At 35.9% G+C, this 17,212-nt stretch overlaps 1 protein-coding gene across 1 annotated transcript; it reads left to right on the top strand.

Moving 5' to 3' along the window:
* Positions 1-7,986: 7,986 nt before the first annotated feature.
* Positions 7,987-17,202, top strand: LOC112006944 (uncharacterized). The gene is given in 10 exon segments (XM_065780998.1): positions 7,987-8,295; positions 8,298-8,378; positions 8,380-8,505; positions 8,508-8,554; positions 10,423-10,614; positions 11,148-11,235; positions 11,237-11,277; positions 13,381-13,550; positions 15,800-15,930; positions 16,847-17,202. Coding segments are annotated over 10 exon segments (1,068 nt in total). The 5' UTR covers positions 7,987-8,184; the 3' UTR covers positions 16,928-17,202.
* Positions 17,203-17,212: the final 10 nt, after the last annotated feature.

Below are 17,212 nucleotides of genomic sequence, written 5' to 3'. Positions count from 1 at the left end.
GTTGTCATTCTGTTCTGTGCTCTGTTTATGGAGATTATTAAAAATCTCAACCTTTTGGTAATCCGCTTAAAATATCTAAGCTATTCTATGCTTTCTGCTCTAATTTTGTTGGCATTTCCCAAAAATTTGACAAATATTGGTTTTTGAGCTTTTGGTTAGGGTTTGTATGATTATAATGCTCCAATCATTGGATTTGAGTTTGGCTTTCTGCTCTAATGTGCTATTAAAAGTTTGGGTTGTTTATGGATTTTTTAATTGCTAAGTAAAATAAATGAATATCAATTAAAAAAAAAAAAAAAAAAAAACCCCTCAACTTTTAATCATGTTGGCAAAATGTAGGTTTTGAGTATTTCAATATTTGAGTAATTAATCATTTTTTTTTTCTGTGGACTTAATAGACTGAGAGTTTCATATATGCTTTCAGATTCATTTATTTAAGACACTAATTATTGTTCCTTCAATAAAATTCAAATACTATTTTTTTTTTTTTTTTATTTGGGAGGGAGGAGGGCTGAAAGACCAAATATCTTCATTCATCCTGTTTTTGCTGAAGTTAAGTTATTTGTTTGCTATGGAGTGCATGCTTAAATGATGTTGATCTTCAATGTTAATGTTTTCTTAAAAATTGGATTGCTATGGTTATATATAAACAACAATGTTTTTTCAATTTCATGTTAATTATACAGTCCTTATTGGTCATTAAGTAGCTTGATGGATGAAGAAATTGGTTTGCATTTCAGGTTGGGCGAAAGTGTAAATTCTTCCAATGGCGTGATGATGAAATATGTGAACGTGGTAAGGTGCTCATCCCAGAGCAAAGGCAACAGATTATCAGACTAGAGGCCAAGGTTGCAAGATGCTACAAGAGAGAGAAGTTTTACATTGTGGTTTTGGCATTCTTATTGGTGATATGTGGGATTTGTCTCTTTAATTGTATGGGTAGTTAGACAGGTAGTGGAAGTTTGGTTAGGCAGCAAGTTGGAAGTGTGGAAGTGTTTATGTTTGGTTAGGTGGGTGGTGGAAGTGTATGTTTGGTTAGCATGTTACATAGATGGGGGAGTTTCAACATCCTATAATTGCTAATGCATAGGGTTGGTAGTGTGTAAAAGTTTTGGTTAGGTAGTTAGCATGGAAACACCTGTTGGCTTTTTTTTGTGTACCATTCCTATAATGAAATGAATACCCCTGTTTTCTAATTGTGTTTTTCAATGGTAAAATATTAATAATGATTCATTCTCTCCTTTGTAACATTTTTGCCACATTGAATGATTTCGAATTTTTGTGTGCTTAACATTTGTTTTGTATTCATCAATGTGGGGTTGTTGGAATGTGTGTATCTATGTTCCCTTTCCATGGGTTTGTCTCCCAAAAACAGAACATTAAATATTTTTAATAGTATTGTCTATTTGTTTGTGTGTTTGATCATCTGAACATGTCAATCCATTCCAGCTGCCTATGTGAACTTTGGCATACCAGTTCTCAAGAACCCCTGCAGGATCAATGCTGAAGGAACAAAAAGTTAAAGAGAGACCACTTGTGCTGAAGTGAAACATATAATTTGTCTTTCCTTTTTTTTCTTTTTTTCTTTTTCTCTAGGCTCTACTTACTGTGAAGATTACCCAACTTATCTGTAATATCACCACTGAAGCTGTAGCTAGCTAGAATTTTGAAAGATGGAAAAAAGTTTCAGTTATATAGAAAATAAAACATAAGAGAGTTGGATCATAGATAAGAAATATATAGGAAACCCTATCACCATTACCATTACCATCACTTTCTACAAAATAAAGGGCAATGTTCCATAGTTAACCCTATCATCATAAATACACAAAACAAGCAAAGGAAAAATGAACTTGTGCTCTCTTCATTTCCTTGGACCATGCACAGATGATTCACTCCTACCATGTCTAATTGCTTCCATGTATCTAGATACATTCTTAGAAGCCTTTAGAGTCTCTGATGTGACCACCCTTGTCTTTTTCTGCCTTGAATTTGGGTTGCTCCTGCTGGAGTTCTGATGTGCACCTAGATTCTATGTGATGCTGCCTAACTAGTGTGGTGTAGCTGGAGTGGAGATGTGCTGCTGTGTATATGAGTGGATGAATGTGCTTTTGCTGGCCTAAAAGTTTGGATGAGCTTGTCTTGGCATGAGGTGTTACATTTGGACTGGATTGGTGCATCCTGGTCTGAGATGGTACAAATTGAGTGGCTAAGCTTGTCTTAGCCTAAGATGGTGCACCTGGCCTGAAGCTGGGCTTGCTGGACTGGTATAGTGCACTTTGAGTGGCACAGCTATTCATGCTAGACTGAGGTAGTGCACTTGGCCTAAACCTAGGCATGCTGGACTGGTATGGTACACTTTGAGTGGATGGGCTATGCATGCCTAGATTGAGGTGGTGCACTTAGAGTGAAGCTGAAGCTGTGCATGTTGGCCTACAAACAAGAAATTCACACACATTAATATTGAATATTGAAAAGCAACTATTTCACACAGATGTCCATATATTACTTTATTAAATGTACTAGTTCTGTTTGTGGTGCTTGGCAGTAAGAAATTCCCTCCAATCTCACCCTTGCATTGCTTAGAGATGTCAATTCTCCTACTTGTTGGCTCATTAGGTTCCCTTGCTCTCTTCTTCTTAGGTCTGTTAGGTGTCTTCTTTTGATGGGAGGCTAAACTAGGGTCAAACCACTAGGTCTCCACATATTCTGTCCATTGATTGGTGATATGATTGGTTTATAGTAGACCTTGTATGTAGAGACATGGTAACATGGGTGAAAATACTGCTTAGCATCTTGTTTATTGAAACATATGCAGGAGATTACATGAGCACAGGGTATGCCACTTATATCTCACTTCCTACAATTGCAGCGTGCTGTGGCCAAGTCAACGGTGAAACTTTGCAGACCATTTTTTACTTCAAACTGGGTCTGCCCTGCCCAATAAGCTAACCACCTACTGACTGCCAGTTTTTCCTTGTGCAACCTCTTCAGAACCTTGGCACAAATATCTGACTCTACTCTCAGAATCTTCTCTCTATTCTCTTGAAACCTAGCCATGAGATATAGCCTAATACACTCAAGCTGCAAGCACATCCAAGTACAATGAAACATTAGATATTAATTGTAACACCTGCTAAAAACTGTACCAAACAATGAATCTAATTAACTGTAGGTGATCACAAAGACTCACACCATGCTAATTATAAGCTTAGACCTGAATTTAAGAATCCTGCTGTTGAAACTCTCACATATATTGTTTATTATAGTGTCAGTCAAGGCATCCTCACTAAACATGTGTCTAGCCCATTTTGTTGTTGAATGAGCATCCAACCAACTATGTGCATCAGCATCAATACCCTTTAGCTCATCTATCACCCTAACAAACTCTTCTTTATAAGTTGCCTTGGCTACCCTCCAAAACAGTTCTCTGATCAGAACATTAGGATGGTTCTTCTTCAAGTTGTTGTAGAGGTGCCTTTAGTAAATCCTATGTTCATATTTTGACCAGTTATCAATGAAAGTTTGCACCAACCCCTGTCACAAATAGTATCAAAGGAAAATATGTCTTAAAGATAGATACAATGAGTAAATGAAGAAAAAAAAAACAACCAAATAGAGAATAAACTGCACACCTTTTGCTGGTCTAACATAAACACCCATCTCCTATTTTGACCTATGTCTATAAGTAACAGATTGATGAACCAAGTCCAAGATTCCTTGGTTTCAGCCTCTACCACTGCATATGTAAGTGGGAAATACTCCTTATTAGGGTCTCTGCATACTACAGTAATCAATTGCCCCCCTGGCTTGTTCTTCAAATGGCAGGCATCCAAACCAATAAATGGCCTGTATCCAGCCAAAAACACCTTTTTGTAGCCCTCCAAACATATGTATAGCCTCTCAAAATAAGGCACCCCACACACTAAATCCATCTCAGCTACTAATTCACCATCGTGGAAGATATGTACCTTCATAAGTATGGTACTACCAGGACTAACCCTCCTTAATTCCTCACAGTACTCCCACAACTGGTTGTTCTGTTGTGTATAAGCCCCATCAACATATTCTTGAGCCTTACTCCTAGCCCTACTTGTTTTTCCTACACTTATATTTAGGGTATACTTGTCAAGGACAGTCTCTTAGATGTCTCTCAGCTTGATATTAGGTTGTCTTTTCATTTTCTTCATCAACTTCTTCCCAATGTGTGATGAAGTACACCTAGGATTCTTATAACTTCTAGAGCATGTGTGTTCCAATGTCAATGTCCTTAGTTGGTAGCTCCTCTCCCTTGGCACCTTTGTTAGATAGGCAACAAACTTGCACCTTTCTTGGCAGACAGCTCTTACCTTTTATAGATCATTTTTAACAAATCTGATCCCCATCCACCATGAACTACATAATCTGTTATAGCTTCCTTGAATTGCTTAGGTGTAGTAAATAACATATCTTTCTCAAAATAAATATGCTCAGCCTTAGCCACTGGCTTAAACACAGGGAAGTTCCTCACTTGCTCTTTTTTCTATTCCCTTTCATCTCCCATATGTGCCCTGTTATCATCCTCAGATTTATCATCACTATCATATCCAAGCTCATCATCAGATGATGATTCCATAAGATTGTGCAATTCCTCACTCTCATAATCAGAGTTCATTACACCAGCACTCATTTGGCCTGGTTCATTAACATCAGCACCCATTTGGCCTAGTTCATTAACATCAGCATCATCCTTATCATCCCATCTGTCACTACTATCTTTAACAAAGTCCCTAACACCATGGTTCAACTCTTCATCATCTTCTAGGCCATTTCCCCCACCATCACTTCCCCCACTATCACTGCTATCACTTATATGAAAGACCTCAAGTGGGTGCTCAATGGTTTACCTACTCTTCTTGAACCCATTTGAGAAGCAGCCACCTCAGTAGGAACATTAGCATTAACCTCAAGCTTATCCTCATTGTTAAAAGTTTGATCATTAGCATACATGTCATCACTATCATAAAAACTGTAAAAATCATCCCCATCATGGTCATCATGTTCACTGCCATCATTATTGTCATAATAACCTATAAAGTCTTGCTCCAATGCCAATGGCTGCACGCCCTCACCAGCATCCTGCCCTTCATAAACTAATATAGGGTCATGTATTGGGTGCTCTACATACACATGAATATCTTCATGACCTCTCACTAATTCTGTCAGGTACATGGCATCACTATCATCAACAATCAAATGGAAGTCTGCCAGCTCTTGGTCCACTCCAGGCATTTTATACCACAACCTGCTAACAGATGTGTACCCAAGGTCCCTACATATACTCTTTATCTCAACCTAGGACCACCTTTCAGGATCACAATTATCAACTACATTTACTGCACCTCCCACATATTTTCGGCCATTCTCAATAAAATGGCCACCATGATGCACAGATATACTAAATAGCTCATCCATTCTGCATGCAACATAACCCCAAAACCAATTAAACAATGCTAGTTACAGAACAAAATATATATTATTTAGAACAAAATAAATATTATATTTAACAAAAAAAACACTCATACCTAATAAAATATTCCATTCTGCATGCAAACAACACAACACTTAATAAAGTATTAGGTGATCACAACACTTAATCAAATATTTAAGTAACAATATAACACTTACTTCAATAGTTTTGTCATACTAAAAGAAACAGAGAAAAGTACTTTTGTCATACATGAGGAACACATGGACCATAATATAAACCACAAACAAACACATGCAGACAAGGACCAACAAACAGTCAAAAAGCCAAAATATACAAAAACATTGTGGCCCCTACTAGGAAAAAGCCAAGAAGCTTATTGTAAAGCTATAAATAAAGACAGAAAGAAGAGAGAGAAGACGTTTTCACAAAGACAGAGATCTCCCGGCTTTCATTTTCTCCACTCCATAAAAAGTGTGGGTATCAATTGACAGAGATGGTGGTTTTAAGAGATGGTTGATGATGATGGTGCTTCAAGTTAGTGTCTTTCAAAGATGGGTTTTGAGAGATGGTTGATGATGATGGTGGTTTAAGAGAGAAGTGGGATTTTTCTTTATGGTTGATGATGATGGCTGTTCGGCAGAGGCAGAGAACTGATCTAGGGATTAAGTATGATTTGCGAAAGCCCTTTACCTGCGAGCTAGAGAGGTTGGTGAGTGACAAACATGTGTGGGGTGGGAAAGCCACGTGTCGAAATGGGTGAGTCTGATTTCTTTACTTGCATGCCATGTGAACTTTCCCTGTTATTTTATTGATCCATGTGTAAAAAAAATCATTATTTTATTAATCCATCAGCCACATCAGTTTTCCCCTTTAGTTTAGTGACGGATTGGTGCTTCAAGGACTTAAATGTCTCGCGTTAATTGGTTTATGGACTAAAAGTGGTAAAAATAAAATTAATGGCTAAAATGAAAAAAAGTTAAAATGTAGGGACTAAGAGCATTCACATAAGCTCCTCTAAAATACAAAAAAGTGTACAATTTTACATAATTTTACACATTTTACCTTGAAAAGCACCCGCATCAGGTCTTCTAAAATTGTGCAAATTTCAAAAAAGCTACAATAACCGTGTAAAGATACACGGTTATCGTTCACTTGTAAATCAGTATTTAATTAATTTCTCTCTCTTTCTTTCTATTCCATTTTGTTACTTGCTTCCTTCTTAATAATAAAAAATTAATAAAGAATGAATATTTTATTGAAAAGTCTTGTAAAATAGATAAACTAATGTAGATATTTTGTAAAAGTGACAGTGTAAAACAAAAAATAATAATTTTTTTTGTATAAAATAGACGGAATCTTTTCCATAAGCTGACATGGTTGCTCTAAAAGTACATTTGCGCCTTTATAAATAGATGAGAGTTATAGAAGTAGTGTTTGGCTGATTAGAGCATTCTTATCAGGTGTGCCAAATACCAAATATTTGACATTTGGCACACCAAACACTAGAAACAACCTCTCATAAGGTGTGCTAAATGTCTCAAAATTTTGAGACATGCTACAGTACGCTCTCAAATATGAAAGTGTATGGACAGAAATGCTATAATTCTTTTGATTATTTTATTTACTTTTCTCTCTCCGTCTGCAACACAACTCTCTCTATTCTCTCTGGTCTCCATCTCTCCGTTGCTCCCTATTTCTTTCTCACCTTTATTTTTATTTTTTTTATCTCTCACTCTCTTCCTCTCTCTCTGCATTTCGGTATTATTGCCGCAGATCCGACCCATCTCTGCGCCTCTTTCTCTCTCTCTCTCTCTCTCTCTCTCTCTCTCTCTCTCTCTCTTTTCTGTCACTATCTCTCTCTCTTTCTTTTCCTGTCACGAAGAAGGCGATTCCAATCTGAAGTAGAGCTCGCTGATTGAAGGTCGCCAATCAGAACCTCTGCTCACCGATCTGACGCTCTACTTGCCCGGGGGCAATCTCTGATCTTTGCTCGTCGTCCTCCACAGCTCTCGCCGCCGATTGATTGATCTGTTGGGTTGGGATTTTGTTGAAGATTTTGAGTTTTTTTTTTTTTTTTTTTTTTTTTTGTTGAGGTTTTTGGATTTGGAATTTGTTGGAGGATCTGGTGATTGTGGTTGTAGTTTGTGGCAGTGGTTGTAGCGGTGGTTGTTGTTGTGGTGGTGGTTGTAGCAGTGGCTATTGGTTCTTGGGTAGTGGTGACTGCCACTGGCTGTACATTTGTATATTTGCTGGGTTTTGGGTAAATATATTATTTTAATGTATAGTAAATATTATTTTAATGTATAAAATTGAATTATGAAATATCTAATAAATGAAATATTATAAAATGATGTGCTAAAATAATAAAATAAATTTTTAGTGTGTTAAAATGGTATTTTTTATGAGGGAGTTGATGAAAATGTACTAAGTCCGAATCAGAAACGTAAATAAATAATTATAGTATTAATATATTTCTCTATTCAGGAGGCTGTGTCCCAAGGGGGTGACCCCACACATGTGGGGTTCACACCCTCGTGAGCGGGAGCATGTTTCCAAACATGCTGAATTTTCTCGTCTCAAAAGGCCAAAAAAAGCGTCATTTTCCAAATTCGGACCTCTTCTCATTGTTCTCTTCTCCCTGTCTCTCTCTGACTCTCTGACTCTGTTTGTGTTAAACACACATCCGAAACAGAAACCAAAGCAAAGCAGATATAATGAAGAAGAGAAACAGGAATGGAGAGATATGGCAGTTCGAAACGGAGGGCATTGAGAGTGAAAGTAAGGTGGTATTGGGTTTGGACGGTGGGGCCACCTCCACTGTTTGCGCGTGTGCATTCCATTCTCTAACTCAGTGGAACCTCTTGCTCCTCCTATCCCTGTACTATCTCGAGCCATTGCAGGGTGCTCCCTCCAACCACAACAGTGTGGGTGAAGATGCGGCAAGGGAAACTTTGGAGCAAGTAATGGCAGATGCACTTTCTAAGTGTGGTTCTAATCGAACTGCTGTCACTGCTGTTTGTTTTGCTGTTTCTGGTGTGGTGTTGACCATCCCTTCGATCAACACAGAATTTTATGTTGGCTTAGGTGCTCTCCCTTCCTACATAGTACCTACATTCTGCTCAATATTTGTTATTTTATCTCAAACTATAAGAATATTTTTCATGTTCATTCTAGTTTTTGCGGAATGAGAACACATTCAATTTTATTGTTATAAAGTGCCAATTATCCTAAAAGTAAGTTTAAGATAATAGGAAATAATGGGTCATAATTCTAACATTCCCACTCACCCTGTGGAGCCCAACAAGCAGACAGGATTTGAACTCATGATCACCAGCTCTAATCCAAGATAAATTGCTAGTTGTTCCAAAATATTAAACTATTAGGAAATTGTGAATTTATTCATAATTCTGATAAATTGTATTGCATTTATTGTCTTACATTAATTTTCAGGACGTTCTTTGAATTATATTATTTATTATTTTTTGGATTAGTTTATGATCCTGAACTTGTAATTTTCCTCATAGTGATTAGCTGCTCTCTCATTTTTGCTCGAGAATCTGTCGCACTCTGTATCTAACTTGTAAAAGTTGGGAAGGACTTTGTTTAATTTGAGATTTTGTCACCTGGATAGTGCCTAGAAAATTTTCAATTGATTATGTTCTGTCTAGATATGATACCTATAAATTTTGCACGATGGCAAGTGCCCTCCGCCCAAGCGATATGCCATGAGTTCAAGCTTGGGAATTAGTCTCTCCCACATTGGGGGTAAGGCATCAACCACCTCTCTCTAACCTTGTACAAATGGGAGGCTTAGGTACTGGGTATGACCTTTTTATGTTTTCTCTGGGCTCAAGCCAATGCAATCATTGCATTGTAGGAGAGGTGGGGGCGGTATATGTTGGATCCTTTAAAACCTAATTATGATTTTTAATACTGTTGAGGACTAACTGTTGAATTGTAAGTGAGGAGGGGATTGTGGAACACTATATATGTTGGATCCTTGAAATTCAAAATCCTATTTCTATCATTTAAGAAACTTGTCATCAAAGTTTGGTGCATGTGTAAAAGGGGATGGGGAGACTAGTGATCACTTACTCCTCCATTGCTCTGCCACTTGGGAACTTTGGTGCAGGGTATAATCTCTTTTTGGGGTTTAGTGGGTTATGCCAAAGGGTGTTGTGGAGTCCTTAGCAACCCAGCAAGGCAAGTTTGGTGGGTGTCATAATGTGATGATTTGGAGAATGATCCATCATTGTCTCATATGGGGCATTTGGTGAGAGAGGAACGCCAGGATGTTTGGAGGACTCAAAAATTATGTTTCTGGCCTGAAGCTTTTATTCCTCAAGAGTCAAGTCTTTATTTGAATAGATAAATGCTTTGGGGCTTTTGTCTTTTGGTTCTTTGCTTGAGATACTTGACAGTTGTTCTTTTAGAGGTTTGATGTTGGTGTATTTGTCGAACACTCCCTGTGTATTTACTTATAAAAATAATAAAAAACTCGTTGTCAAAGTTGGATAGGAAACTTTTTAGTTAACTCATTGAATGTTACTCCTCTGTCCTCACATCACACATTGCATGTGTATACTTCTTCTATCTCTCTCTTTTTACTGTTTTTTTAAGCAAAAGGGGGGGGGGGGGTTGAGCATTTTGATTGAAGGTGTGCAGTGAATTCCCCTTGGATTTATTATTGTAGAACATTATCTGCAAGTGATTTTGGATTATTTCAACATCCTTGAGAGGTAGAAGCAGTTATGGCAGAACCTGCTACCTGTATATCATTGTGCCCTTGCTTACACTATATTTCATTTGGCCACCAATGCCACTTTAGCTTTTATGAATTTAGTCTTCATTTCCAATCATGACAAACTAGCTTTTTCCCTTCCCTTTTTATATTTACAGATGCCTATTTAATATCTTGTTATTTAAAATATGTTTTGTCCTGATGTGAACAGGGATATATTCCCCAGCCATGTGCGACTATATGTTCAGAATGATGCTATTGCAGCTCTAGCAAGTGGCACTATGGGAAAGCTTCACGGATGTGTTTTAATTGCTGGTACAGGGACCATTGCTTATGGATTCACAGAAGATGGCAGAGAAGCTCGGGCAGCTGGGGCAGGACCCATCTTAGGTGATTGGGGAAGGTATAGGCTTTGTCACTAATCTTCTATTATATATATATATATATAACATGCCTTTTGCACACAGCCAGCACTCTCAAGATGATTCTGTCTAATTCTGCAGAAACTATTGGGAAAGATTGATACTGTCAAGCTATAATTGTTTTCTTAGGGTGTTTGAGAAATTGCTGAGTATGTTCAGCTTATTTCACTTATTTATCGGAAAAAAATTTGCTCTGCTTGTTTCTCTTGTTTAATTACCATTTTCTGGTGAGGGATTTAGATCCAGCTGATCTAACAATTTTGTTTTGTACTATATTTTATTTTATGCTATAACATTTTTGGCCTAATCTATGTTTTAGAGTCCAATGGTTTTGTTACTAAGATAAATATATTTACGGATCATGTTGATATGGTCCATTAAGGTTCTTCAAAAGGTTATGACCTTGGCAATAACACCATATAGAGCAAGTCTTTTGTCTTTAATTAGCTGGTTTAATATTCTCAATTCTCCCTCTGAATTATAGCCTTCGACTGATGGATTCATTTACTTGCAGTGGGTATGGAATAGCTTCACAGGCATTAACCGCCATCATAAGCGCTCATGATGGTCGTGGATCACAAACAATGCTTACAAGTAGTATATAACAAAATACTTGGCCTTTCATCTCCTGATGAGCTCATTGGGTACCTATCTAAAAACTTTTAGTAGTCATTATCACGTGTGTGAAGTTACTAGTTGTCATTTTGGATTCTACAGTGTACAGCCAATCCTACGCACAGTTTCTGAAATAAAATACTTGACTAGCTTTTTTTAATGAATAGAAAAGGACAACAAGCTTTGTTGCATTAAACTAACAATTTTATATTTGAGCAATCCACTTGGATATTGGAGAAATGAAAATAAGATTGAGGAATTTATATTTTTATAACCACCAAAATTCACAGTGGAAATAATTTGGTTAATTGCAGGAAGTTCCATTGATTTTCTAAACTACATAATGATACATTGAAGAAAAAATGCCTCCCGGAAGTATAATGAAGATCAACCTTTCATTGTTCTTTTGTGGACCTTTGTCATGTGTTCTTGGTTGGAATATAGTTCTGCTAAAACAAATTTGCTTTTTGGGAAAATTATAGTAAACCCACCTGTAGTTAGGCCCATTTTCACGTTGCCTACCTGTGGTTTAAAACTTAATATTTTGCCCACCTGAGGTTACTTCTGTTAGGGCTCCATTACTCACCTCTGTTAAAAAGATGGTTAAATATGTATTTTTGCACCATTTTTTTGTCTCTCTACTCCCAAAACATAAAACACATAAAAATTCAAGAGAAAACAATATCAAAACATGCTATTGGTAATAAATATTATGCAATTTCTTAGAACTTCAACTTGTATTTGAACTTATCATCTCAACCACAAACAAACTAATTATACATCTGAAAGCATGATAAAGCCGTATGAAAAAAATTGGATAAAAATTAAAACTCCTAATCTAACTCAACAAAATTCAAATAAATCAAATCAAATCTCCTACTCCTCATGTCCTTGCCAACAAAAATTGAAAACCCAGAAAAGTTCAAAAACTAGAAACCCAGAACTGGCACTACAAATGCCATTAGATCCCACAAATGCCACTAGTACACCCACAGTCCACAACCACCGCATCACTATCAGTCAATGTTACATGTAATTTAGTGACCAAACGTGTTGCCAGCAGGCCAAAGTGGAACTTGAGAGGAGGCAATACATGGGGAGACATGAAAGTATCTGTGTGAAAGAGGAGATTTTGGAAATGGGTCACATCCAATCTTCTCTGTTGAAGGAGATTGAACTAGTGGGGGTTCTTCCACTTGTAAATCTGATCCCTGAAAACCCAGAACTCAAAAAGATGAAAAAAAGAGTCATAGAATCAAAATGAAAGTGAAAGAAGCAGATTAGAGTTAGACCTATAATTTGAAATATAAAGAAAAGGGAGAAGAGAACAAAACAAAGAATAAAGAACTCAATTTTCTGTAAAAGAGAGAATAATTTTTACAATACAAAATGTACCTGTTTGACCCACTTGATTGTGCATTCATCCAGGCCTTCAGTAAACATCTTTGTGTGCTTTTTGGTTTGAGAAAAATGGTTTGGAAATGAGCAAAGCTTGATTGAAAGGATAGGAGAGGATCTGAGAGTAGAAGTTGAAGAAGTAAAGAAGAAGAGAGAGCGTGGGTATCATTGGGAATTTTCGTGATTCTAGGAAAGAGTTTTGAGGGTTCGTGGTTTTGATCCATCTTATGTTGTGATTTCTATTAAAAAGGTTTTTTTCTAACGTCTGAGGATGAGGTGGGTAACGGAAAGCAAACTGATTGAAGCTCAGGTGGGCAAAGTATTAAGTTTTAAACCATAGGTAGGCAAAGTGAAAACGAACTAAATTATAGGTGGGTTTACTGTAATTTCCTCTTTTTTTTTTTTTTGGTAGATGTTTCTCAGATCATTGCTGAAGGAATTTAAATATTGGTGGACCCCTTTGTCAACTATCCTTTATTCATTTTATTGACTAAGTTTCTAAATTTCATTCTAGCCTCCTATGTGGTTTTCTCTTGTATACAGTTTTTACACTTGGGCTACACCCCCTTGGCATCCTTAACTAATTTTCTTTGTTTCCTAAAATTAATGAGTTAGGAGATTGGTCAAAATTTTCATCTTTTGAACTGTAATTCACATGATAAGTTAACATATAAAGAATATCATGGAGATAATTGGATAGAATATGGGGTCACAATGTTTTTCTCTCAATTTAGGTGGACCTATGCAGATCCATCTTGGGCTCACATTGCAACACTTGTTCCAGTTGTTGTATCTTGTGCAGAGGCAGGTGATGAGGTTGCAAATAAGATCTTGCTAGATTCAGTCCAAGAGTTGGCTTCAAGTGTGAAAGCTGTTATTCAAAGACTTGGTTTGTGTGGTGAAGGTGTGGTGGTATCCAACTGAAACTGAAACTGAAACTGAAACATACAAAAGAATCTTTTCTTTTCTTTTCTTTTTATTCCTTGTTTGTATCATCATATATTAGGCATGAGGCTTAACATCTTAAAGCATTTTACTATTCAACATTTGCAGTTATCCCTTCCTCCAAAAGTAATATGATTCATATAGTTGAATGGTGGCGTCTACAGACAAAAGCTTTAGATGGCTATGATACCAATTTGATGTAGGATTTTTAGGAATTCATTATGATTCTCGATAACTTCTTGAGTAGGATTTGATGTTTAAGGATTTAGGAACAGTTAGATAATAAAAAATTGGATCTATCTTATAAAAAATAAAAGATTGGATCTTGACCAAATCTTGAAGGAATGTGATGGTAGTGTGGTGTTGAAACAATGAAAGATAAACCTTAGGCAATCCCTTTTTGGTTTCCTAAGAAATCACACATAGGAAGGCGAAAGCACTCATGCCCCGTAAGCTTAACAAGTTGCAGGAATTATTAAATGCAATCTCTTTGAATCTTATTGACTACATAAAAAGCCTTTATATAGGCTGTTGCCAATTCTTTTCACGGAAAGGTTAGGGCAGTGAAGAGCATTTTCCTAGAAAGCGTTGGACTCCCTAATAACAAAGAAAAGTAATTCAATGTGGTTCAGAGTATAAGCATTTGAACTCAATCTCCCCATTGTCTTGTGTGGTGCATTTGAGGGAAAGGAATTAGTAACTAAAACAAACCTTTTGTTGTCAAGAAACATAAAAGTAAGATTATTAGTAACTAAAATAAGCTGTGAAGCATCCCACTTAAAAACTAGACCATATTTCATAAAAAATATTTTCATCTTCGATCTTTTTTTCCAAGAGATTTTAGCTGTCAGCATCAAGTAAGTAATATTGTTTGGATTTCATTTAGAAAATACTTTTAGAAACTTTTTATGGGAAAGAAAAAGAAAAAGAAAAAATGATTTTTTGACAATTTTTTATATTTCCCACAAAAGTGATATCAAAACTTTCGTTAAATGGTTCATTAACAAATGCCCTAAGTGCACCTATTAACCGGACCCATATTGTTTTTCAGCATTTACTATCTTACCTCAACTACTACAAAGCTGCTTGTTGTGTGTCACAGTAAGCAACCCAAGCCTCATTGTCCTATTTTCTTTTTGTGGAGAATGAATGCCAATGTAAACTTTGTCATTTATATGAACAAAGTCAAGTCTATAAGATCAAAAGTGAGCAGAAGAGAAGATGATTTGGAGATAATTTTAAATTTTTCATTGAGGCTTTAGGTTTTGTATGACAAATAGTAAAAATTAATAGCTATGATTCATTATGTAACATCCTTTATGCAGCCAGTTCTGTGACTTATATTTTAACTCAATCTACTAATAAATGTGTTGATATGCTTTTTGAGTAAACATTGCATGCCAAAGAATAAACTCTACACAATGCAATTTGGAGCAAAAGCATTGTTTCCAGCCTATGAGATCTGACTCAAATGGGACTTCTTCCTCCCAAAAGAATGGATGGAGGGTAAGGTCACAGGTTCATGATCAATTGGGTGAATGTGTAACTTACGAAAAAAAAAAGAAAATTGTTGTCATACCCTTCCAAGCATTTATTTCACTGCGTCTGTGTGTGTGTGTTTTTTTTTTGGGTTGAGGAAAGAATTTCATTGTGTATTTTAAGATCTGAGATACTTGTCATACATATGAACCAATAAGTTTCATATTTTAGTTCCCACCCTCATTTGCCACCCTACCCCTTTCAGTTTTATTACTACTTTTAGTGATCAAATACCGTTTGAATGCATGCCAAAATCCTGGTTTGGTATAATGCTTATAGGAGGGGAAAAAATGAACTGTTTGTCATACCTTTCAGGGTACTGGTATGGCCTTATTGACCATATAAGATATTGCACCATCATGTTAACAAATGTAAAATGAAACAAAATCTCTATTTAATAAGTTATAATATCTAGTAAGTCAAATACTTTTGGTCTTTGCTCATTTCTTATTCTTATGGGCTTTATGATTAAGTCTGTAAACCATGCAGTGGCTATTAGATGTTGTTTTCACTATATGTTCATCAGGAGTAATGCATTTATACTTTCCCATAATTATTGATAGTTAGGAAGGTTTTCCACTAAAGTGTGCCTTTTTTACTTTCTTGGCGTGTCATGTGAATGTGTTGTGCTGATTTTACATATTTATGGGTGAAAAAAATTTATTGCAGTTGGAAGAGACTCTTTTCCCCTTGTAATGGTTGGTGGTGTTCTTGAAGCAAACAAGAAGTGGGATATAGGAAAGGAAGTTATAAACAACATATCAAAGGACTACCCTGGGGTACAGCCAATTAGGCCGAAGGTAAGCACATTTAGTAACAGTAATCTAAACTGAGGACCATTTATTTTTTTAGTACAGCAAGTGACGCTAATTTCACTTAGCCTATCTACAGATGTCAGCTGAAGAACTAAAATTATATGAAGCTAAAATGCTTCTGTACATTTAGTATTGGGTAAATTGCACTAACACTCCTTAAACAATCTTCTTGTGTCATAACTCATATGTTTCTCATTTGTGTAGTAAACTGGTAACCAATGATCAATAACTATGTCATCAATCGTGCTTGCAAAATTTATAGAAGGTCAAAGATCAAGAACTATGTCATCAATCAAATATTTAAATTTCAAGTTTTTGTAGTCTAAAATTATGCATAAAAAATAAATATATGGATCAAATGGTAAATAACATTTAATTGGCACGAAATTTGACTTTCGTGTTAAGAACTTAGAAAACATGCAATTCAACGATTGGATTTTCAAAATATGTAGTCATGTTAATTTTTTTAGTAGGAATTGTATTTATTGGCTACAACTAAGTTTGTAGCCAAACCTTTTCTTCTTCTTTTTTGTTGGCCAAATCACAGGATTGCGTGGTTTGGGGAAGTTTATTCTTTATTTATTTTATTTTTTTTGAGAAGAAAATTAATTTGATGTCAATAAATTACCTTGGTTAATAAAGTTTTTGCAAATGTGTTAACCGTGGTATGATGTTCAATACACTAAATGAATAATGGACAACATCAATAGTCTATTAAAGAAACAAATCGATTAAAATCATTACCTGCACTCTTTAGAATTTTCCCTCTAAGTAATAATATATGTTTCCTCATTATTTGTTTTAGTGGGCATATAAAGTAACATGCATGCGCGTATACACACTTGTAATCTGTATATTGGTAATACTATTTACAGTATTTGTCTTTTTGAATCAACACCAGGTGGAGCCTGCAGTTGGGGCAGCTCTGTTAGCTTGGAGTTTCTTCATGAAAGAATCTCAAAAGGAAGTTTATAGACGCTGATGGTTAATTATTCATAAGGAGCTCATTCATTGTATAGTGGCTGGAACGAACAACAATTGAAAGGGAAATTAGCATTGTGAAATTAGAAATAAAGATGATTTTGCAAATATTCTCCATATAGTGATGCAATCATACCAGCCTTGTGCTGTTTGGTTGATTTTTATTTTTATTTTGGTTGATTTTCGGAGTGTGATCTTGTGTGAAATAATTCTTTTTTGATGAACTTGTGTGAAATGATTCATCAATGCAAACAAAAGTAACTGGAATTATGATAATTGTGCTGTG

This window comes from Quercus suber, unplaced genomic scaffold (assembly GCF_002906115.3).
Source record: "Quercus suber isolate HL8 unplaced genomic scaffold, Cork oak 2.0 scaffold_253, whole genome shotgun sequence".
Classification (NCBI taxonomy): domain Eukaryota; kingdom Viridiplantae; phylum Streptophyta; class Magnoliopsida; order Fagales; family Fagaceae; genus Quercus; species Quercus suber.
The sequence above is the reverse complement of the archived record's forward strand: the minus strand, read 5'-3'. Positions and strand labels throughout refer to the sequence as shown.